Source organism: Melopsittacus undulatus, chromosome 10 (assembly GCF_012275295.1).
Source record: "Melopsittacus undulatus isolate bMelUnd1 chromosome 10, bMelUnd1.mat.Z, whole genome shotgun sequence".
Lineage (NCBI taxonomy): Eukaryota > Metazoa > Chordata > Aves > Psittaciformes > Psittaculidae > Melopsittacus > Melopsittacus undulatus.
Window position 1 is genome coordinate 31,922,462 of NC_047536.1, and position 22,078 is coordinate 31,944,539.

The 22,078-nt window shown below is 52.5% G+C and overlaps 1 protein-coding gene across 2 annotated transcripts in view; it reads right to left on the bottom strand.

Moving 5' to 3' along the window:
* The window catches only part of LAMA5 (laminin subunit alpha 5), an 83,033-nt gene that overhangs the window by 9,339 nt on the left and 51,616 nt on the right, over nt 1-22,078 (bottom strand). The window contains exons 19-58 of one of the 2 annotated variants that reach the window (XM_034066586.1): nt 21,830-21,882; nt 21,345-21,450; nt 20,575-20,674; nt 20,228-20,384; nt 18,038-18,167; nt 15,547-15,689; nt 15,340-15,446; nt 14,680-14,833; nt 14,204-14,364; nt 13,547-13,655; nt 13,172-13,269; nt 12,819-13,020; nt 12,472-12,598; nt 12,164-12,303; nt 11,295-11,410; nt 10,816-11,027; nt 10,412-10,616; nt 10,148-10,292; nt 9,447-9,587; nt 8,939-9,100; nt 8,651-8,752; nt 8,480-8,563; nt 8,009-8,239; nt 7,336-7,449; nt 6,937-7,064; nt 6,618-6,698; nt 5,769-5,983; nt 5,133-5,233; nt 4,509-4,689; nt 4,102-4,245; nt 3,877-4,028; nt 3,687-3,797; nt 2,674-2,785; nt 2,026-2,196; nt 1,359-1,555; nt 1,151-1,267; nt 920-1,074; nt 550-691; nt 213-315; nt 17-130 (exon numbers count right to left, since the gene is read on the bottom strand). In XM_034066586.1, coding sequence (XP_033922477.1) covers nt 17-130; nt 213-315; nt 550-691; nt 920-1,074; nt 1,151-1,267; nt 1,359-1,555; nt 2,026-2,196; nt 2,674-2,785; nt 3,687-3,797; nt 3,877-4,028; nt 4,102-4,245; nt 4,509-4,689; nt 5,133-5,233; nt 5,769-5,983; nt 6,618-6,698; nt 6,937-7,064; nt 7,336-7,449; nt 8,009-8,239; nt 8,480-8,563; nt 8,651-8,752; nt 8,939-9,100; nt 9,447-9,587; nt 10,148-10,292; nt 10,412-10,616; nt 10,816-11,027; nt 11,295-11,410; nt 12,164-12,303; nt 12,472-12,598; nt 12,819-13,020; nt 13,172-13,269; nt 13,547-13,655; nt 14,204-14,364; nt 14,680-14,833; nt 15,340-15,446; nt 15,547-15,689; nt 18,038-18,167; nt 20,228-20,384; nt 20,575-20,674; nt 21,345-21,450; nt 21,830-21,882 — 5,523 coding nt within the window. Of the gene's footprint in view, nt 1-16; nt 131-212; nt 316-549; nt 692-919; nt 1,075-1,150; nt 1,268-1,358; nt 1,556-2,025; nt 2,197-2,673; nt 2,786-3,686; nt 3,798-3,876; nt 4,029-4,101; nt 4,246-4,508; nt 4,690-5,132; nt 5,234-5,768; nt 5,984-6,617; nt 6,699-6,936; nt 7,065-7,335; nt 7,450-8,008; nt 8,240-8,479; nt 8,564-8,650; nt 8,753-8,938; nt 9,101-9,446; nt 9,588-10,147; nt 10,293-10,411; nt 10,617-10,815; nt 11,028-11,294; nt 11,411-12,163; nt 12,304-12,471; nt 12,599-12,818; nt 13,021-13,171; nt 13,270-13,546; nt 13,656-14,203; nt 14,365-14,679; nt 14,834-15,339; nt 15,447-15,546; nt 15,690-18,037; nt 18,168-18,432; nt 18,572-20,227; nt 20,385-20,574; nt 20,675-21,344; nt 21,451-21,829; nt 21,883-22,078 lie in introns of both variants that reach the window. The other variant, XM_034066585.1, reaches the window with a different exon arrangement.

The window sequence follows — 22,078 nt, forward strand, 5'->3', positions numbered from 1 at the left end:
CTATGCCAGAACAAACCTTGGTCCCTGCCCAGCATGTCCTGCACAGACTGGAGCTGGCTCAGGAGCTGCTCCTTCTTCTCACGGAGACCAGCCAGCTTGTCCTTTGCTGTCTGCAGGGTACCTTTAATAGCTGCAATTAGAAATGCAGATGTTGCGTGTTGGATCTCAGTCCAGCCCAAAGGACATCACACCCTGCAAGGAGCCTCTCTCACCCTCGTTGAGCTTCCTCTGCTCTCTCCTCACAGCCTCCTCCAGGTTGCTGCTGTTCCTCTTCAGCTCATTAGAGATGGCCCCGAGATTTTCTGATATGACATTCTGTAACACAGACATGGGGACTCTGAAATGTTCATTCAGACACCTGCAGTGTGTGCTGCTGGGGCATGATGGGGACACCCAGATCCCCAGGGTCCAGCTGTGGCAGAGGCTCTGCTCTCCAGCACAGAACAAAGTGCTCAAGTGTCAGAGGGAAGGGACAGCAGAGCTCTGTGAGTGAGTGCAAAAAGTGTGTTTGGCTTTGCTCATTTTCATGGTGCTCCCCATAGCACATACCATCAAGGCCTCACCAGCTGCTTCATCCGCATCGTGTGCGGCTCGCTCGGCTTTCCTCACAGCCTCAATGATGCTGGCATAGGCATTGGAAGCATCGATCGCTCGCTGGATAAAGCCATCCTGGTTTGTGCCCTGGATAATGCTGTGGTGGAAAATGAAGACATCAAGTCCATAGAGAGCACTCAGGCTGGGCTCTTGCCCATGCCTCTATAGACAAACCCCTATAGGATCTTCATCACAACGTGTGCTCCAGGACAAAGCTTTGGAGATGGCACCCACTGTTGCCCTGCCATGGTGTGGGCTGTAGTTTCTCATCCCCAGCTCTGGTAGAAGGTGGCCTGATCAGTGAGTGCCAGGACCAGTGCCTCACCTGGACAAGTTCCTTGCTAGCTCGTCCAGGAGCTGGGCATGCTCCTCTGCCTGCTCCACAATGGGGATCTTGCTGCTGGCAGGGGAGAACTTCTTGACCCTCTCAGTCAGAGGTAGCTTTGCCCCATCTAGCAGGGCTGCCAGTTTCTCATACTCCTGCAAGGATACACATGACTCCTGAGGGCTGCCACCCCTCGTGCTCTGCCCATGCTGAAGCATCGCTGTCACTCACCTCCTTTGCACTCTCCATCTTCTGTAGGAAGTCAGAAACCTGAGCCAGGGAGTCCCTGGCCATCCTCAGGGTCTCCTGCACCAGTGCATGCTGCTTTTGGAGTTCACGGCTCTTGTGCTAGACACACAGACACAGGGTTAGGTAACTACGGGGCTGGGGTATGCACCCTCACTGCATGGTACTATGGGACCTCCTGGTGATGGTCTACCTGATTCTCCTCCAGGTTGTTTCGGTTCAGGCTGTTCAAGTCCTCTGTCTGCCTGGTTTTGTTCACAGCCTCATTGAGGGCATCACGGAGATCCATCAGCTGGGAGCTGTGCTGTGCCAGCCGGTCCCGGATGCTGCTCACCAGGTCCTGGTTGGACTCCCAGCGTACGTGCAGCTCGCTCTTCACCCGGTGCAGCACTGAGGATGGAGGAGATGAGAACTCGTTGCTAATTCATCTTCTTGTGTTTTAAAGGGCTCTTTCTGTACTTGGCTGCTGAAAAGCTTGGTTCTGGTCTCATCTGGCAGGTATCAAGGCCAGAAGTGATCATCTTCCCCCCCACCCTTCAGCTTAGATAAGCAAAGGATCTCATCCAACAGATGAGATCCAAGCACCCCCATGGTGGTGAGAGGGATGGTTCTAGGTGTTGTCATTTTCAGTCATCAAACAGAACTACCCAGTTAGTAAAATCTGCTCTAAAATTTGCCTTAAGGGAAAAGGAACTACCAATGATCCCATTGGAGTGTCACAGGGCACTCTGAAACTACTGTCAAACCTATTGGGGTGCCCATTTATCAGCATGACCATGATGAGTAGTGTGTACATGGGTTCCAAGCCAGACCCAGCAGGATCTGTGCAGCCCTGTTCCATGCCACTGAGCCAGACTCACACTTCTGGGCCTCCTCATGCTCGCGCCTTGCCAACTCCTCCTGGCTGCCCAGACTCCGCTCCTTCATCTCCCTCAGCATTCTTTCCACCTCGGCCATCTTCTGCCGAAACTCCTCAGTGGAGGTGGTGCTGGTGTTGGCTGCCCCAAACCTGGCCATCTGCCGCACCAGGTCTGCAGAGACATCCAGATCCCCCGTTAGCATTGACCAACCCAGGCCCTCATAAACCCCCAAGATCTTTTCTCTCTTACATCAGCCTCAAACTGCAGCCAGCTCTCATGCAGTACTCAGGCACCCAACCTGCTTGAGATCACTGTCTCCTTGGCCACTACCAGCAGTGCATGCCACATCACAAGCACCAGTTTTTAGCTTTGCCTCCTTTCCTGGATCCAGTTTTATGCATTTTAATAACACTTGTGCAAGTTTAATGTGTTTTTTTCCAGACTGTGCTTAGCCAAACAACGGGATTCACAATCAGCCTGGTCAGAATAAAAACCAGAATTCTGGTGGGATCTTCATTTCATTTCTATGTCTCCTTGCTGTCTCCATAGCTCTTCCTACACGATGCAGTACTCAGTGCTGTTTGAAAGCAAGAGCGTGGCATTCCCAGCAGGAAAAATCCCACAGAGCAGAGACCCATCTTTACCTACCTGCAATGCCCCTCTGAATGCTTTGGATGTTTAGCAGGAGCTGCTCCCCTCTCTGGTAAGTCTCTCTCGTGTGCTGGTCAATACGGGTTGCTTCTCTGTGAGTCATTGTCATCTACAACAACAAACACTGGCTTAGCTGAAGTATGAGATCACACTTTATTTGATTTGTCAGCAGGAAAGATGTTCCAAACAGCCACACAAGACTTGGGAATGTGCAGCTTTTGAGGTCCTTGAACCAGTTCTCCTCCAACAGCCTGCCCTGTGCTGCTCACCTACAGTGCATTTAGTGATGGTCTTATTTAGCACCTTCAGGGAACAAGCAATAAATGCAGCTCCAATGCAATAGGCTCTGGATCCTCAAACCATAAAGGACAGCACTGTTGTGCACTCTTAACACAGTAAAAGTGTGTTAAGCCTGGGGTCAGACCCACCTGGGTCCTGACCAGGACACAAGAAGAGATGGTGGGCTGCAGTTTGGCCAACCAGAGCATAGATGTACATACAAAAAGAGGCAGTTTGGTCAGGGAAGTAGATCATCAACTGGAGCCATTTCCTTCTCCCTTAGATTAGGAGCAGGCAGTTTATAAGTAACATCAAACCTAGCCCAGTTTGCAAGTTCTCTGAAGACCCAACTGGTGTTTTTTAGACTAAGGACTCTCTAAGGTATGTTACAACAAGAAGGTTTGACTCATCTGCTGACAGGGCCCAGGCTCTCCCTTTGGGATGGACCTCTAGATATTTATGTTCCTTCCTGATATGCTCCTCCTATAAATGACTGGTTAAAGTTGGAGCTGCCTCAAAAGCAAGTAAGATATCAAGAAACAGCCATCAGTATCACAGTCCTCTTAGAGAGGAATGCAGGTCATCTAGCTTGGGCATCTGAGACTATGACACCCAAGCCTAGAGCTAGGGGGGTAGAAGATCTATCCTACCTGAACCAGGCTCCTCACAGCCTTCTAAGCCTTCATTTTAGGTAAAGTGCTCTGGCAAAGGAAGATGGAGAAATATCCTACTTTGTGCTGCAGTGCATTCAGGTCCTGTGTGAGGTCTATGTTCTCATCCTCCAGCTCGTCAGTGCGTTGTCTGACCTTGTTCAGGGCCCTCTGGTACTCACGGAGCTGGTTCTGGGGAAAAAAAAGAGACAAAATCAGGCCAACAGACCAGGAAATGAGGGCAGAAAGTGATGTTAGAGCCTCCACTTACAGCGATGGTTGTCATAGTGCTGTTGAAACTGTGGAGGCGAGCCCAGGCGATGGAGCTGGCGTTGAGGTTGAGCAGCTGGCTGCGAATGGAGGGGAAGGACATCTCGATGTTCTGTAGGTCCTCCAGCAGAAGCAGGACACAGCTATCACACACTGCAAAGGGAATAGAGCCATCAGCACAGGCCCTTTCCTGGGCTTCCCTTCCCTCTTTCCCCAAGACACAGACCTTCACACCTCACGCTGTCTGGGCCATTTGCCACAGGGATCTCATACTGGTGCATGCAGACATCGCACTGCTTCCCAGTCAGCCCATTGGAGCAAGTGCACTCCCCAGTGCGCGGGTCACAGGAGCCTCCTCTGCACTCACACTCTGCCAAGTTTAATAACAGGAAAGTGGGATCACTTCATGCTGTTCCCACCCCAGAGAGAGGGGAAGGAGTGCTTCTATTCCAGCTGTGGGCAATTGAACCTCTGCTTACTATCTACATGCCACTGCTGGGGGTTTCCCTAACAAGCAGCACAGAACCTCAGGCACCAGTCAGTTGTTTTCCACCTGGAACAATTTGATGTGCCAGCAATGCTTTGTCCCACTGCTCCCCACGCAGGACCCAACACCCAGGAAGCAGGACTCACTCATGCAGCCACGCTCGCTGAAGCCCCAGTATCCCGGGGCACACTGGTGGCAGCGGGAGCCGCTGACTCCGGGCAGGCAGCTGCACTGGCCAGTCTGTGCATTGCAGTTACTTCCCACTGCGCCCACGTCGCAGTCACACCTCCGGCAGCCAGAGCATCCCTCGAAGCCATAGTATCCCTCCTAGGGAAGAGCAGGACAGTGGGTGACCTGGGGCAGGTTGAGGTGATGTGGGATCCCAGCCTGGCTTCCTAGGAGTGTTCTGACCATCACAAAACTCCTATCAATAAGATGTGGAGCTGCAGTAAGAACTCAGACACAGTGCAGCACTAGCCTGCAAACCTGCCCTGGCCCTGCAATGCCCACTCTGGATGCATTCAGGAAAACAGGGTTTATTGCAGTTTCCCAAAGGGTACCACATTACTGCCCAGGCTGCAGCTGAATGCTGCCTCTGTTGCTTGCTGTCAGATCCTTAACTGACTTTTGCTTGTAAAGGATCACGTAAATCCAGCTTAACCCCCTGGTTGCCACCACCACTTTGCTCATAGGCCTGAGGATGACACAAGGGGTTGTTCTTCATCCATAGTCCAAGGACAGGCACCATCCCAACATGCAGGTAGCCTTACCTCGCAGCAGTCACAGTGCTGTCCTGTCACTCCAGGCTTGCAGAAGCACTGGCCAGTTTGTGGATGGCACGAGTCAGTCCCGCAAGGTGAACAGTTGCATTCTGCCAGGGAAAAGCACCCCCAGTTATACACTGAAGAACCTGCTCAACCACTCCCAAACCTTATTCCCAACAGGGAATTGTGTGTCCTTATCTATCAGTCAGAGCAAAACCAGAGCAGAGCTTCTCTCCTCTTGGATTTCCTTCTCCTGACAACTTATTCCCATGACACCTGCCCAGAGCAGAGCCCTGTTTTGGAAGCCGCAATTTGGCTGCAGAAGGAGGTGAGCAGTGCTGGGAGTGGACTCTGCAAACCCACACTCCCAAGGGAGTGCCAGCAGTAGCTGCTCAGGGCAAGACTGTTCCAGCCTGGCTGCGGTTTGGCAGCTTGCATTTGGGGGTGGATTGGAGGTTCTGGAGGGCAGGCTTTGGGGTTGGTGCTTTTAATAATCATCATCTTTGGAGGATGCCTGTAACATGTGTAACTAAGAGTGACTCATTGGGACAACCACAGCATGGCTAAGGTGCTCAACATGACCACAGTCAACCTGTCCGTCCTCCCCCTGCCCCACCAGTGCTTGCTGCCTGCCCCACTCACTTGTGCAGTTCTTGGCTGCCACTGCATCCCCATAGTAGCCGGGGGCACAGAGCTGGCACCGTGTGCCGGCCGTGTGGTGCATGCACCCGGTGCAGGTCCCCGTCAGGGAGTCACAGCTGCTGAACAGCATGTTGGGATCTGTGTTCCCACTGCAGTCACAGGGCTGGCACGAGCTGCCAATCACCAAGGGATTGCCATAGTATCCTGGGGCACACCTGGAGAAGTAAGGCAAGTTAGAACACAGGCATGGCATGAGGGGGATGCTCCAGCTTATGCCTGTACCAAGCTCAAGTTGTACAATTAGAACTGTGTGAGCACCCAACACTTGTAACTGCTGCAACCCTCAGGCATCTCAAAGCACTTTGTGTTTTGCCTCATGATACCACAGAAAGGTGCCCGTATCACAGACTGCAAGTTGAAGCAAAGCACAGATAAGTAATACACCCACAGCAACACAATGCTTCAGCAGTGGAGACAGCAACAGTGGAGACAACAACCTTTCCTGCAGGCTGAAAAGGATTGAAAGAAATGGTGCCAGAACAAAGCACACTGTAGGCAGAGCCAATCATTTCCTCTGCAGTCTTTACCAGGACAACTTACAACAACCACCTCCATCCCTGGAAGTGTTTTCCATCCTTGTAAGTGTTTAAGGTCAGCCTGGATGGGACTTTGAGTAACCTGGTCTAGTGGAGGGTGTCTCTGCCCATGGCAGGGGGTTGGAGCTATGTGATCTTTAAGGTCCCTTCCAACCCAATCTATGATTCTATGAACCTCTCTTCTGCCACAGCAGTGGCTGCATGGGACTAGTGTGTCTGAGGCCCCAGAAACACAGATGCCAATCCCCCTTACCGCTCACAGTTGGGTCCAGCATAGCCAGGCTTGCAGAGGCACTGCGTGTTGGAGCCCTTGTGGACACAACCAATGGCAAAACTGAAATGAGAAGGGGTAAACAGGAAGGTGCAGTTATCTCTGACGTGGTGCCAGGGGAGCTGATCACTTGGTGTGGGCTGCTGGGGCCTTGGGTAAGAGGGTATGGACATGGTCTGGGGTCAGTGACAAGGCTGCAATTGGGATATCTGCCAGTGCCAAGCCAGAGCCCTGATGCGGCAGGGGTTCCCAGTGGTTAAACAGTAAGGCCAAAAGGGCAACCCCATCTAAGGGTGCTTACTTGTTGGAAGCAACTGAAAGAGGGCACGGACATCCAACACACTGCAGGGCTTCTTCAGCAGAGCGGCTGCCCACGTAGCCATCCTTGCATCGCTCACAGTGGTCTCCTTCTGTGTTGTGCTGGCAGTTCTGCAAGGAAAAGGCAGACTATGGGCTCAGCACTGACAGTGAGAACTGGTGGGTTGCACAAAGAATTCCCCACCAGGTATCTGGATGCTTTAGTCCCTCCTCTTTCCCACAGCTGTCTTGCACCCTAAGCTGACCCTGAGAGGGACCAGCTCTGAAATGGCACATGCAGCTAATGCTCCAATTCAGGCACTTTCCTTTAAAAAGAGCCTTTTAATCCCATGCCTCAGACCTTGTAACTCCAAAATATCATGTTGCTTCACTGTTTACTTACCAGACATATCCCAGAGCCTGGCAGGCACTGATCTGAGTGGCCATTGCAATGACATGGGATGCATTTTCCCAGAAAGAGCCCCTTGGTGTCCCTGTAGTAACCTGGAGCACATTCCTGAGGAGGGAGAAAGAGATCTGAAAAACAGCCCGATACGTTCAGGCAAAGCAAAGAAACTAACTTAGTTCCCATGACAGAATTCCCACAGGGCTGTACTGATGGAGAAGAGATTAAAAGCAACAACGAAGACTTTTCAGTATAGCTCCTTCCTGCTCCTTGTCAACAGGAGACAATCAGCCAGACAGAAGGACCTATTTCAAGGTACTCCATGCATGCAGTGTTAGTCTGCAACACCTGATTGATTTCCCCATCGTGCCTCTTCCAAGAGGGTAGATGCAGCTAATGCCTCTTTCCCATGTGCACTGTGCTGTGGTGGGAAGGGAGCTGGAGTAGGCTGGTATGGGGGAGATGTTGCTCCTACAGCACAACCCAAGCTGCAATATTAACTGAGGCCCTCAGGGCTAGCTCAGAAGCTGGTACTCTGGCACCACTGCTTTGTACAAACATCCAAAGCCCACGGCTGCCACCTGCACCAAGCACAAAGGGTGGCTGAGACCCAGAATGTGGCTGTTTGACTCCCCTCTGCCTGGAGCAGCACATCTGCTTTCACCCTTACCTGGCAGGAGTCCCCCTGGTAGTTAGCTGGGCAAAAGCACAGCTCCACATTGCTGGCACGGGTGCCTGTGGCTGTGTCTGTTGCAATCTCCAGCACCACGCGGCGCAGGGACACGGAGGAAGAGAGCTGGGAGAAGAGTGCCCGGATCTGCAGCTGTTCTAGGTTTGCCAGCACCATCATGAGCTCCTCTCGAGACACAGGGTTGTGTGTCTCTGTGTGCCTGAAGTTACCCTGGTGGGAGAAAACCTGAGTTACTGGCAGGAAGCACAGGCACCTCAACATCCAGCCCAGCCTTTGCTTCCCTGCTGCTGGGACAGGTAAACCAGACCTGGCTCTTCACAGCCAGTTCTGCTGCAGTAGGCAGCACCTAAAATACTGAGCTCAAAGCAACTGTCCCTTCTGTGTACAGGATGGTCTTGTCCTTCCAGGAGCATCTGAGCACTTGGTCCACACTCATGTGTGCAAACCCACCTCCACCAGCTGCAGCCGGCCTTCATAGACCTCCCCTGGGGATGGGTAGGTGCCTTCCAGAAACATGATGCTCATCTGATTTCCCTGGAAGGAAAGCAAGGAAGGTGTCAGTCACCACCTCATCCTGCTCATGCACTAGTGGGGAGCACTACGGGATTTCTTGGGCTGCACCTTCAGGATCACATCTGGGCGGGACTCCATGGGGATGAACACGTCCCCCCTCCGTGGGTCGGAGTGCAGCTCATAGCGCAGGTGCCCACCATAGGAGGAAACCTAAGGGAGAGACAAACTGCACAGGTTACTGCAAGTCCATGTCACTGGGATGAGTCAGAGCTGCCCATGTTCAACCAGAGCTTGCACATCAACAATGCTTGCACATCAGTGGCCATGCTGCTGGCACATGTGTGGTGGGGTCAAGGATGTGCATGACTACTGGTCCAGCTGCCACTGTGCTCTTACCTGGTCGCCAAGGTAGGAGCTGGGTGCAACCCAGTAAAGCTCTTGGTAGGCATCTGGGAGGTTCTTGAGATCAGCGTGGAGGAGCTGCTCCCGCAGGTTCAGAGTTGTAGGCACTTCCTGGCGGTCACTGGTCAACAAGAGCCATCCACTCATGTCGATGAGCTGTGGGGGAAGAGCAACCACAGATCTTCTACTGGAGCTACAGGAAGTGTCTGGGTGTTGATGCTCCAGAAAAGCATCAGTCCCAGAGCAGCACAAAGGATGATAACAGGCCCACAACCTCACATGCATCCTGATAAAGCCACTGGAAAGCTGAGCACCATCCCTGCCTCCCACCTATGCTATGACTTTCCACCCTATGAGACTCCAGTGACCAGGAGAAGGGAATGAAAGTGGAAGACAGGCATAGGGAGACAAAGGTAACCCTCCTCACAGTGTATCTTCCAGACAGGTAGGATTAATGCAGGACAGAGCCCAGAGGGCTGCAGGGAGCCCTGGCCCCTCTCACCTCAGCTCTGTGCTTCTCGGCACTGCGGCAGCGATCGGTGGCACCAAAGCAGAAGCATTTGGTGCAGCCCTTGGGGTTACTGGCATCCAGAGAGAATGTCCCCAGGCGGCACTGGTCACACCTCGGGCCCTCCACGTTTTCCTGGAAGACAAGCAAAGCTCATCAGTGCCAGCAGCTTCTCATGAGGCCTTAGTGGAGGACGGAGATAGCTGTATGAGTGATCAAAGCACAGTGATGTGATGCTGAAAGCAGATTAAGCAGTCCCTGAACAGGTTTACTTGCACAGCACTCCTGAAACATTAAATTCACCTGTAGAAAGCACTTCTGAGCCCTGCAAAGGGGCTGGAGCAGGCAGCTCAGGAGCACTCTGCATTACTCTGCTGTCATGTAAGAGCAGAAGGAGTCCAAAGTGCTAACAGCTTTAGGGCCTGAGGTAGGGCTGGACCCAGACTGCTCATCTGCCCAGTGACAGCCCAAAGCCTTCCTGGCCAGGAAAGATGGGGAGAAGGAGACTTCCAAGGTGCTCTGAACCTAACACCATGTGGGGCAGGCTGGCTGCAGCTCAGGCACACAGGCACTCTCCTTCTCCAGCCCCACTCCCTCCCTGCACACCAGACACCCACAGCTCCCCACATCCACAGCCAGTGCAGGAGAGCCAAGCAAAGGGGAAAAGCACAAAGTGAAGGCATCAAAGAACCGACCTTGCAGTGACATTGCCCCGTGACTGGGTCGCACACACTGGCTTCAGTGCCAGCCTGGTGGCAGTCACACCGCCGGCAGTTGGGGTAGTGGTAGTAGCCAGGGGCACAGAGGTCACACTGGCGCCCAATGATATTTGGCTTGCACCTGGATGGAACAAAGAGCCACAGCATTAGAAACCTCTGCCTTGTGCTCTGCATGGAGAGCAGCCACAGCTTCTATGAGCAACCTGTGCCAGCGCCTCACCACCTTCAGGGCTCCCTCACCTGCACTGCCCACTGTCCACATCGCAGCCTGGCTCTGTCAGCTCCTGCACGCCGGGCCGAGAGCAGTTGCAGTCCTCACACCCGATGAGAGGGTGGCAGCCGAAGGTCTGGGGCTCACAGACAACACACTCTGGCTTCAGGGTGTGTGGAGGGCAGATGCACTGCCCCGTCACCTCGTCACAGAGACGTGTCCCGCAGTCACAGGCTAGAAGGGGCAGAAAGGGGCTGTGTTTGGGGGAGCCAGACCCAGGCAGCCCAAGTGGAGCACAAAGCATTGGATGCAGAACTCAACCGCTCACAGGAGCTGAGCTGTTTCATGTAAGTGGAGCCCAAATCAGCCTCAGCTCTTTAAGAGGCAAACCAGTAAGTGCTGGGAAAGCAGAACGGGAGATGGGATAACTCACGCCTGCAGTTGGGGAAGCCCCAGTAGCCGGTGGCACAGCGGGAGCACTCTCGGCCGATGACATTGGACTTGCAGGGACACTGCCCACCGAAGGGCTCGCACTGGCTGCCCCGTGCCCCTGCTTCATGGCACCCGCAGGGCTGGGCCCCGTTGTTGTAGAAGAGGGAGAGCGAGATGGCAGAGTCACGGCAGAACCTCGATGATGTGCTGGGGCTGCAGGGGAAGGCAGGAACAGTCACTGTGCTGCACAGCTCAGCCTCCCACCACCCCAAAATCTAGCAGCATCTCCTGCAGCAACTGGTACTGAATTAGTGGTAGGCAGATCCCCAATGACACTGAGATTCCCCAAATACCCACAGGTTTGGTCATTAGATAAGGAAAGCCTTAATCAGATCCCTCCCCTGCCACGTATGAAGGGAATGGGTTTCTTCTTGTTGAGGAGTCGACAGCAGAGCAGCCACGTAAACCCAAGGGCCTTACTTGATGTAGAAGCTGTTGATGCCACAGCTGCTGATGAAATCATAAGACTTGTCCAATGGTTCCTCCTGCAGGTACTGAGAGCTGTAGCTATCCTCAGGCACCACAAGGATGTAATCCTGCAAAGCAAGGACAAGGCTCCTTAGCTGAGCCACACAGAGATGCAGTCTGAAAACGAGCTTACTGGAAGTCCAAACACACCCTTAACTTATCATCATCATCCCTTGCTGGGACAGAACAGGACACATAATGTGCTGAAGTACTGGAAAGACCAGGGTTCACCACCCTGCTGGGGTCTGTCCATCAGGGCCCATCTAATCTAATGCTCCATGTGAGGACTGACCCAAATTCGCTGGAGTAAAAAAAAGGCAGAATATAAGGGCAGCACTGGCTGTGGTTCTGCAGAGGGGCAGGCAGTCACTGGCATTTAAACTTCTCGACATGGAGGCACCCGGGTTCCAATTCTGTCTTTCAGACACTTACCCAAATTTGGTCAATTTTCTGGTCCTGTTGCCTGAGGATAACAAGGGTTCCCTGCTTCTGTGATATCTGCCTGGATAAGCAATACTATGCAGGTGCAAAATACTGCTGGGGCAGGAATAAGGCTTATTCTGGATCATCACAAGCTACGTACGCAAAGCAACAGCTTCAGTTTCTGCCTTGTTTTGGTATCAAACCCACACAGTGAAAGAGAACTGTCATCTACAGAGGCTGTCTCTATGAATTCTGCCTTCAAGTCTACACCACTAAGGTTGGAGACTGCAACTTTCCAGGGTAGCCCAGAAACTGGGTGATGGTGGGAAACATTCCAGGGACAAAAAGCCAAGGACAAACTCCAGTCCTGCTGGAGCCTGGTCTGGAGATAGACTCACCAGCCACAGCTGCTTGCCCTCTGGCACTCGAACAACCACAGTCAGATCATTATCTGTAACGTCCAGGATAATCTGGTCCTCAGAAACTACCAGGCTCCGGCACCCATAGCCATGTGGGCAGAAATTAGCGTTGGTCTGACCTAAAAAGACAATCAACAGATTGGGCCAATGTTTCTCTTGCAGTCCCCATCACACCCTCCCAGTCTAGAAGGGATGAGTTAGTCTTGCTTCATCTTTATCCTCTGACATGAAGAACTGCCCAGGGCTTCTGCCTAGCAGCAGCTTCCCCAGGTCCCTGCTCTTCTCACCTTGCCAGATGCGCCCACCATTGATTAACACTTCCACAGGGAAGGCTGGATGGTTGGGCTGGTAGTAGTGTAGGATGAAGGCATAACGGCCCAGGGTCTGGATCCGGGTGTTAAACACAACAGCAGCCTGGCCCGAAACAGGAGAACAAAGAGACAAAACCCCACATCAGACACCTGCACTCACGGCCAGGATATGGCTTTATTATTGCACCAATGGGTGCTCTTATTGCACACCTGTCAGGCCTTGGGACTTCTGGTGAACCAATCCCCCATGTCTCCATACTCCCCCTCTAATGGTGCCAACTGAAAAGCCAGCAAACCAGCCCAACCCACAGCCATGGCACTACCTGTGGCGACTGCAGGAGGATGAGCTCTGCAGTGGGGTCCACTGCTGTGGGAGGCCGAGGTGCGGGTTCCAAGGGGACCCCAGATGGAACCACATGAACAGCCTGAGCCAGGGGGACATCAGGGGCGATGGGCAGAGCCTGGCCCCCCTCCAAAATGATCGACTGAGAAAGCTTCAGGAACCTTGAGGGAACACAGGAGCTGCTGCAAAACAAAGAGAAAACAGGATGCAAAGATCTCTGACAAGGAAAGAGAGAGGCTGAAATGGCTCCAAACCTGAGGGAAGCGAGGGAAGCACTTGCTTTTGGGAACAGCCACATTCATGCTGAAACCCCGAGGGACCTGAGACTCTTACCTGTTGGGTGAGAACGTGCCATGGACACTGATGCAATGCACCTTGGGCTCGATGAACTCCATGGTGAACTGTGCAGCAGGTATGAGGTACACCTTGTGCTGCCACATGTGAGAGAGATGCCCAGTTACGTGACAGTGTCTTGCCACTGGGAGCCTACAGCAGTTTCTGTGCCCACCAGCAATCAGGCTGACCACACTATCACTATCTACATCCAAACACACCACTGACCACATTCTCCACCCTGGACTAGTCACGACATAGACTAAGATCTAGTATCCAGTCCAAACAGAACTAGAAACCCCTTCTACAGGCTAGGTACCAACTCCTGCCTCCCCTTGCTACCTGTCAACACAGCTGCCCTTGCAGGGAGCTTACCAGGAAGAAGTCAGCCAGGTCAGAGCTGAAGCGAATGGTGGCCTCTGAGGTAAGCTCAAAAGTTGCAATGCGGCTCTGGGAATCCACAGCAATCCCTCGACAAAGGAAACTGAGAGAAACACAGATTGTGAAGCCAGCCTTGAGCAGGGTCATGGCCCATTTCTTGTCTTGCCAGTTCTATGTCCTGAAGGTGTTTGCACCTGGAAACCTTTTCATGCCTTTTCTGGCAAGTCACAAGATTGCAGTTTCCCAGGGGCACCCCAGACATTGGTTTCCTATAGCAAAAGCTGCAGTCTGAAGTCAGACACTCCTACAGCAAGGGACATGGTTTGATCTGCACCAACAGCTCCAATAAACCTGCCTGTAGGCAATTCTCTAAACCAAGACCTTTACCAATGTGCTTGGCTGTAAATGGAAGCAACAGATTATCTCCTAACAGAGGCATTAGAAGACAATGTTGGGCACAGGTGTGGCCTGTATTCCCAGGGATGGCCAGTCACTAGAATGGGTATGGACATACATGTATCAGATGTACAGCATTGAAGCACTGCTTTGTTCACGTGAGCAAGCAGAAAAAGCTCCTCAACTGGGGCAGAACTTGTCCTTGCCATGTCAGAGGAGGACCAAACCCTTTCTCCATCTCAGAGACAACCGTACCTGTAGACACATGGGTAGAAGATGAATGTGCCCTGCTGCATGGCTAAGTGTGGTGAGCTCACAGCAATGCCCACCGTCTGCAAAGCATTGGTGTTGGCATACTCCACCAGCAACACGTATTTCCCAGGCTGGGCAACAGGCAGGGACAGTTGGACTTCCACCTGGAGGACAAAGAGATGACTAAGTGCCTACTGTCCCACTCCCCATAGTGATGAGTGCAGGGTGCCCATGCTACAAACCAGCCTCCTCTGCAGCTGAGGGGACAACGGGACAACTCTTACCATGGCACTGCAGGCCCTTTGTAAGTGAGACATTGCTTTGGGGTGCCTTGCATGGAGCATGCAAGCACAAACATGCAAAACTGATGGGGCAGCAGTAGGGGTACATGGGTGCAATGCCCTTCTGGTAACCAGATGTCAGAGCAGAGGGATGAGTGCTGCAGTGCCCATGTCAGGGATGAAACAAGTGCCACTCACATCACTGCCGCTGCACGTGGCCATCTGAGGATGGGAGGGCGTGAGCTGCTCGGTGGGACACAGTCTGGGGAGCCGGTTGTCCAGCCTGCACACTGCATCCTGCCCGGACACTGCAGGGAAGCCATCCACAGACAGGTACTTGTACAGGAGGCAGCTAAAAACATTAAGAAAGGAATTGCAAAGTCTGGTTGTTAAATCATGATTTTAAGTCAAGAGCACCCACACAGCCTTGGTGCCAGCAAGATTTGAGAGAGGGCCTGGGCAGAGCAACCAGAGGCACTGAGATGTTCCAAGCACTACCAGACTGTGCCCATCCAATTTAAAAAGTCCATCAAGACATATCTCATTGTAGCCATTTTCCAGGACTAGCACTGGGAATCCAGCCTAGCAGAGAAGAGGGCTATAGTCTTACTGGGTGAGCTGGCCTCCAGGGTCCATGAGAACACATAGATTGCCTGTGCCATGGATGAGGAGATCTATGCATTGGCTTTCTGGGCCAGTGCAGCTTCAGCAAGCTTTATCAACAACAGCAACAGTGCTCCACGAAGCAGTTCTACTGCATCCAGACCCTCACAGAGTGTAAAGTGTATATATTTTGTAACCCCAGGCCAAAAGGAGGTGAGTAGGTCCCACACAGCACAAGCATATGGAGATCCTTACTTCTGGGTGGCTTGTTCAGGGGCTGGCTGGTAGGTGCATGGCTCCGTGACCTTCAGCTGCAGTATTGGTGCTTCATAGTATGAGCTGGGTAGCAAAACCAGATAGTCCTAGGAGGAGAGATGGGAGAGTTGAGTACGTTTAGGACACCTGCCCCCAAGGAGCTGCTGAAGCCCCTATGTTGGATGGAGCACATGGGCTGGTCCTTACCAGCAGCACACCCTCTGCTTCAACAACCAGAGACCAGGTGTTGGGGTTGAGTACGAAGGGCTCCCCAAAGCTGTTCTGTGGGACTGTGACAAAGGCTGGCTCCGTGCTGGGAGCAAAGACAATCTGCTTGGTCTGCTCTGTACCTGGAGCGGGAGGGATGAGAGGCTGTGAAGGGACTGGGATGGAAAACCTGGGGCTGCAATCGGGAGGCTATGCTCAGGGAAGCAGCTCTGTAGTGCAATGGGGAGTCCCAGGCTCCTGCTCTCTCAGCGCTGCTGTAGCAGAGGCACCACAATCCCACACTGTCCTGTAACAGAGACATCCACTCTGAATCTGCTCAGTAGCTTAATGGGAGAGAAAAAAAACATAAATCACTGCAATCCTCAATGCTAATCACAGCTCTCCCAGTGTGCTCTGCTTCCCCAGTCTGCAAAGCACGGAGCACTGCATGCCAAGGAGTGTTTTGCCAGCTAGAGAAGGAAGGAACTCATCTGTGAAGAATGTGTTCTGAGACAGACAAAAAGAATTGCCCAGATATATTCTTCCTTAGGGATATTCTGATCCCAGCTCCACAGGCAAGATACCTGTCTTCTGGCAAACCCTAAGCTGTGCTCCTGCCTTTCTTGCCAGCCACAGACTCTGCACTCGAGACTTAGACATTGATTTTATCTGACAGGACAGAGGGGTTTGAGGGCAGATCCTGCTGCTGTTGAACAGTTCCTTGGTTCAGCTGACACAGTCCCATAACCTCAGCATTCATTAACTTTGGATGCAATGATACAGCACCCAGAAGCAAACTGTCTGCCTGTCCTGCAGTCTCAGGAGCAATCTGAAGAGCACGACTGAGTGATTCTTTGAGTATGGCTGCATGGTGAGCAAACGAGATGAAGAAGGAAGTGGGGAATGTGGCACATTGACTATCCTGGTGTGGCACGTGGACATCAAGGCATAATGCAGAGGGCCAGAAGCTAAAGCAAAGGCTTGTGCTACTGCTGGGATGGGTAATCCCTTCCCATGTGTGCTAGCTCTGCGGTGTGCCTGGCATCAGCTGAGGTCGAGCCCATGCTTTCTCAGATGGGAAGCAGAGGTGAGGATGCAAGGGATGAAGAGGTTTCCCTGAACAGGCAGTGGGGTAGATTTCTTGACAAGCTGAAGTCTCACATCCCTTTGAGATGATTCACAACTCAAACTGAGATCGCTTCTGGAAGTGGGGTGGGAGAAACCGGTCGGGATATCACATACTTGGAAAAGGCTTCCCTTTTTGCAAGCCACATCTTCCAGCTTATCTTCTTTCCAGGCTGCTTGTCCTTTACCAACTGAAGCCCATTCCACCCCAGCAGAAGGTGGCTCAGCACTTGTGGAGCTGATCTGGCCTATCAAGGAAGCTGCCCTCCCAGATCCCAGTGCTGGTGTGTGTCTGTTAGTTTGCCTTTAGCACTAGAAAAATCCCAGGTTGCTTCTGAACAAGGAGGGAAGCACATCAGAAGGCAAATAAGCTCTGCTGCTGGATAGGACAGATTAAACACTTCCTGAGCTCTGGCTTCTCTTGTCCTTCTGCTGTGTAATGTAACTGGCCATAAAAATAATGAGATATTTTTCCCCTCAAAAAAAAAAAAACAGTAGAAAAATAGTATCTTGCATTTCAAACCCTGTCTATCACATCAAAGGCAAAACACCTTCTGTGTCAGTTCAAGACAGGAGAAAACTTCACACACTGCTAAGTCAGGCAGCTGGTGTTGACAGCCTTGTGCATGATCTGCAGGAAAAGCTTCAGCAGGATGATGTGGCTGTAGCATCAGAAGCGGTAAATCTGCCAGCCACCCACTAGGGCACTTGCATGGCCTCAGGTCCATCCCTGTGCAGTCTTGCTCATATCCACCCCCAGGATATCTGTTCAGGTCTCTCAGCTTCTTCAGCCATTTGTTGGTGGCTCTTCTCCAGCAGCAAACTGTTGATGAGAAGACACTGCACCAGAGTGCAATGCCTGTATAACACACGCAATTCCACACCACTTCCAAACCCCAGACTATGAGTGAAGCCAGCAGCCTGGTTTGGGAGAAGCACAGCCAAGGGCAGGACTGCCACATGAGGGCATCTATGAAATAAAACCATGTCCAGCTGCCAAACTTTGGATCCAGTTCCCAGCACTTGGCCCATTCTGGTTTTGTGGATACTCAGCTCAGCTCTGCCTGGGGCACTGGGGTGATCTTGTCCCTCGCTGGGAAGACTGTATGGAATCACACAATAGCCTTATCTCACACCAGCCTGGCTGATAACTCCTCAGTGTGCAGCCCCAGGGCTGGGGCCAGCTTGCTGCTGCTCTGTTAAATAAAGGGGGCTGCAAACTCAAATCAGCCTCTCAGTTGGAAGGGCAGGACTAATGGGTAAAGCCCCATGGAAGTATCTTCTGGAAAGGATGATGCAGCAGGTTGCCTGGGATGGGGAGGAGGTGGCGATGGTGCAGGGGAGCAGAGCAGTCTGGGATCCTTACCTCTCCTTCGTGGCTGATAAGCTGTAATTTTGCCATACACAGTGGCCCCTCCTGAATTAATATACCTCAGGATGACATGGAACAGATAGAGCTCTGCCTCCTTCACGTCTACAGTGACTCTGATTTTATTCTGCAAAAAGCAAAAAGCACATGGGGCAACATGTCACTGGGGGGCCAGCTCCTGCCTGCGGGAGAGCCTCACCCGCCTGCCTACCTGCCTGCCTGCCTGCCTGCCTCTCTTCCCCCTCCCTTACATCCCATGGCACGGCTCTGGCCGGACACTTGGGATGGGCACACCTGGGACGGGCAAACCTGGGGGCAGGAGAAGGGGCGGAGGAGCAATGTCACAGCGTGGGATGCTCTGAGTGAGTCTAGAAGTGGAAAAATGCACTTACAGTTGCCACAAACATTAAACTTTCCTTCCTCAACGACCGAGACCCTCCCTTCCACACTGGCGGGCCCCCGGCTGACGTAGCGGAAGACGAGGCGGAAGAGGTCGGGGGAGGTCACATTGAGAGTCACCACTACCTTGGGCTGGTGGGAGAGAGAAAGGGGAGAGAAGCAGAGCACACCTTCAGTTACCTCCACCGCCCGCAGCTACCAGCGCAAGCGGCTCACTGCTCCCAAAGCAACATGCCACAGCGCGGGGAGAGGACAAAGCACACTGGCCCTGCTGCAGAGTCATGGCATGGGCTCCTTGTGATGCTGTTCCGTTTGGGACCAGCCACCAAGGGAGCAGCCTGCCTGTGGGAAGGGGGTGGAAAGGCTCTGACCACATCTGGAAGGTGCTGTGGCACAGCAGGGTGGTTTGGCTATCCCAGGGTACATCAGAGGAAAGCTATTTAAGAACTTCTTGCTGTTGGTATCAGCATGTTGCTCTCAAGGTCTTAGTGTGCTATAACAAGCAGGTACCTAATGCTGAAGTACCTGCTGCTGTGCTGATGGGGCTCTGCCCTGATGCTTAGAGGAGGCTGCGAATTGAGCTGGTTCCTTACCCTTGGGACCCTGCACTAAGGACTAGTGGTGCTAACTGATGGTTCTATCAGCCCTCCACACACCTGGACACTACTCAGCAAGACCCCAGTTAAGGAGGTGCTTATGTCCAAACTGTTTCAAAGAGATCAAAGCATCTGCTTAAAGACCCTCCTGCTTACAGGGCAAAGCTGGGGTCTGCCAGGGAGACTCTTGTGTTCAAAGCTCCAGTTACCCATCTTCCTACTGGAGAGCAAACTGCAAGGATCTTGCAGAGAGCAAACCATAAGTGAGACCTGCCTGCAGAAAGCCATGTGCTAGCCCTCTTCTTACCAAGGCCTATTTCTATCTCAAACCAACACTGGATGCAAAACAAAAGCCACAGATCTGAGCAGGAGCTCCATCCTTAAGCTTTAATGTTGTGGTTTTCTCAAGGCAGCCTACAAGGAGTTCGTTCCTTAGCTCCTACCTACATTCAACAGGAAATAGCTAATGCATTTGGCCTCTGTTATCTTACCTAAGCATGAAGGAGTGAAGAAAACTGAAAGTACATGCACCAGAATAAGGAGCATCTCACACTGGGACAAGACTGTCAGAGAATCATTGCCCTGCATCCCCCATCCCCAAACACACACAGGTGACACCTCTGCAGGGGCCATGCAGAAGAATCCACCAAGGAGAATAAAGGGTCAACAGATGAAACAGCTTCACTTCTAGGGCTTAAACAACTCTAGATTAGTGTAAACCACTGTTACAGCTAACAGCGAGAGCAGAGGCAGAACAGTAACAAGAGCTCCAAGCTGAACATGGCAGCTAAGGAGGAGCTGATTTATTTTTGGAGAAGGGAGGAAAAGTTTAAGCAGAGAGCTGCAGGAAAGAGCAGAGTCAGATGAAAGAGCCACGAGGAAACCCAAAGACAGTGTTTATAGACATCCCTGTAAGTAATCACCAAGCTACCACCTTTGTCTAGAAGGATTAGGATGTCAGGGGATTCCCAATTTAGGATGTTTCTCCTCATCAGTCTATGTCATCCCCAGCACTACAGGAAATATCTGTGTGAACAGGCTATATATACACTGTGCTGTTTATGTTGGCCACCATGTGACTTCGGGGGTCTGAGAAGCACTTGGGGTGAAAGATGTGTGCCAAAAGCATGTCAATTCACCGGCCACATCCTCCCGATGGGGAGCTGGGCTGGGACGGTGACACCAGGCATACCTGGATGGAGGACATCTGAGCATATCCTCGCCAGCTGAAGCCCTCAAACTCCAGGGGGTTGTAGCCGAAGCGCACAGCCCGGCCAGCCGGTGTGGTGCCTTCCTCCAGCTCGTACTTCAGGTGGTGAAGGTCAGGGAAATAATGGTCCTGTGCAGGTCTGGGGAAGAGAAAGAGCATCATTACCTGCTGAGCTACCTGGAGGGACAGCCAAGAGGACACCTCTGCGGCTGATGTGGCAGCAGCCCAGACAATGAGGTCCCCATCCCCGTGGCAGCAGAGGACACTGTCCCCAAGGGGATGAATGGGAGGCAGAGCACCCCAAGGTGCATCTCTTGCCAGCAGCTTACTGGGTACAGGTGGGGCCGCGCGTGCTCTGGCGGCAGCGACAGGCTCCGCTCCGCTCCTCGCAGGATGGCCCCAGGGACCCACCGACGTCGCAGCGGCAGCCTGCGGGCAGGAAGTGGCTGTTGACATTCCCCATGCACTAACAAGCTCCTGGGCACTCATCAAAGGTGCGTCCACGACCGCTATTTTTATTCCATTGTATCCGTTTTCATATTGGCCCCGGCCCCACTTGGATCGGGCTCCTCTTCCACCTCAGCGCCGAGCTATTTCCAGGCAGCTGATGGAGGAATGAGGTCTGCAAACCCTCATGGCTTGGTCCATCTTCCAAGCCCTGCCAAGACCTCAGGGGCTGGCTGAGAGTGGCCGGATCTCCTCTTTTCCCTCTTCCCGTGAGCATAAGAGAAAGCAGCCAACTTCTCAGCTCCATGCCCACCTGCTCCCAACAGGAGGGATGGGAACAGCTGGAATGACATGGCCAGTGGTTAAAACACATCAGTTCTTAGCACTTAAGGGGGCACCTTTCCTGGCTTTTCATTCCCCAGCCTGATAGACCCATATCCAATGGTGCCAAAAGCACGAAGTCAGGTCTCCCATTCACCTGCTCTGGGCCATGGTATGATCAAAAGCAAGAGGTGGGACATCTCTTGCCTCTTCTCTCCAAGGCCAACAGAGCACACCTGGGCAAACAGGCAAGGCAACCACGCAGAGCTGCTTGCTCCAGGGTCAGCTCTTGTGCTGCTCCATTCACTGACACATCATGAACGGGGCTCACCTTGGCAGCCAAAGTAATTTGCATTCTCCATGTTGAAGTAGCCGTCTTTGCAGGTCGAGCAGAACTGGCCGCAGACGTTTGGCTTGCAGAAACACTGCCCATCAGCCTAGGAGAGAAGCAGGCAGGGAAGCTCATTCCTTCCAGTCACATCAAAGCTGTTTCTCAGTTATTTGGATCCTTGTCTGAGACACTGGAGAAGCATTTTGGGTTTCATGCTCTACATCCCTTCCTGCGTGTGGGTGGCCACATAAATCACCCAACAATGCAGGCAAACAAAAATCTAAGCATCCTGGGCCAGACCCAGAAATATTTAGGTGCCTAATTTATGACAGGTCTTAATCCTATGTTCTCATACAAGCCCAGACTGTGGTGTAACCTCTGAGAGCTCAGCTTCAGGATAGGCTTCTCTAGCAGCTGCTGGGAGAGACAGAGCTGAAACACTCCCAACACAGCACATGCTTGGAAGCAGAGAGGAGCAAACCCACCTGCTGGCACTCTGCAATTCCACTGATGGTGCCCCTGGTCTCACACTTGCAGCCTGGGAGGAGAAAGGTGAACAAGAAAGCCATAAGATTGACCAGCTGTTGAGAAGAAGCCTGATGGAGGACAGTACCCACCACACCAGAGGATACCGGCTGGATAAGTGAAGCTGGGAACCTGTCAAGTAGAGGGTTGTGCTGTACAAGGGCTTGTGTTTCATTTTGGACAACTACTATTGAGGATACAAGTACTAA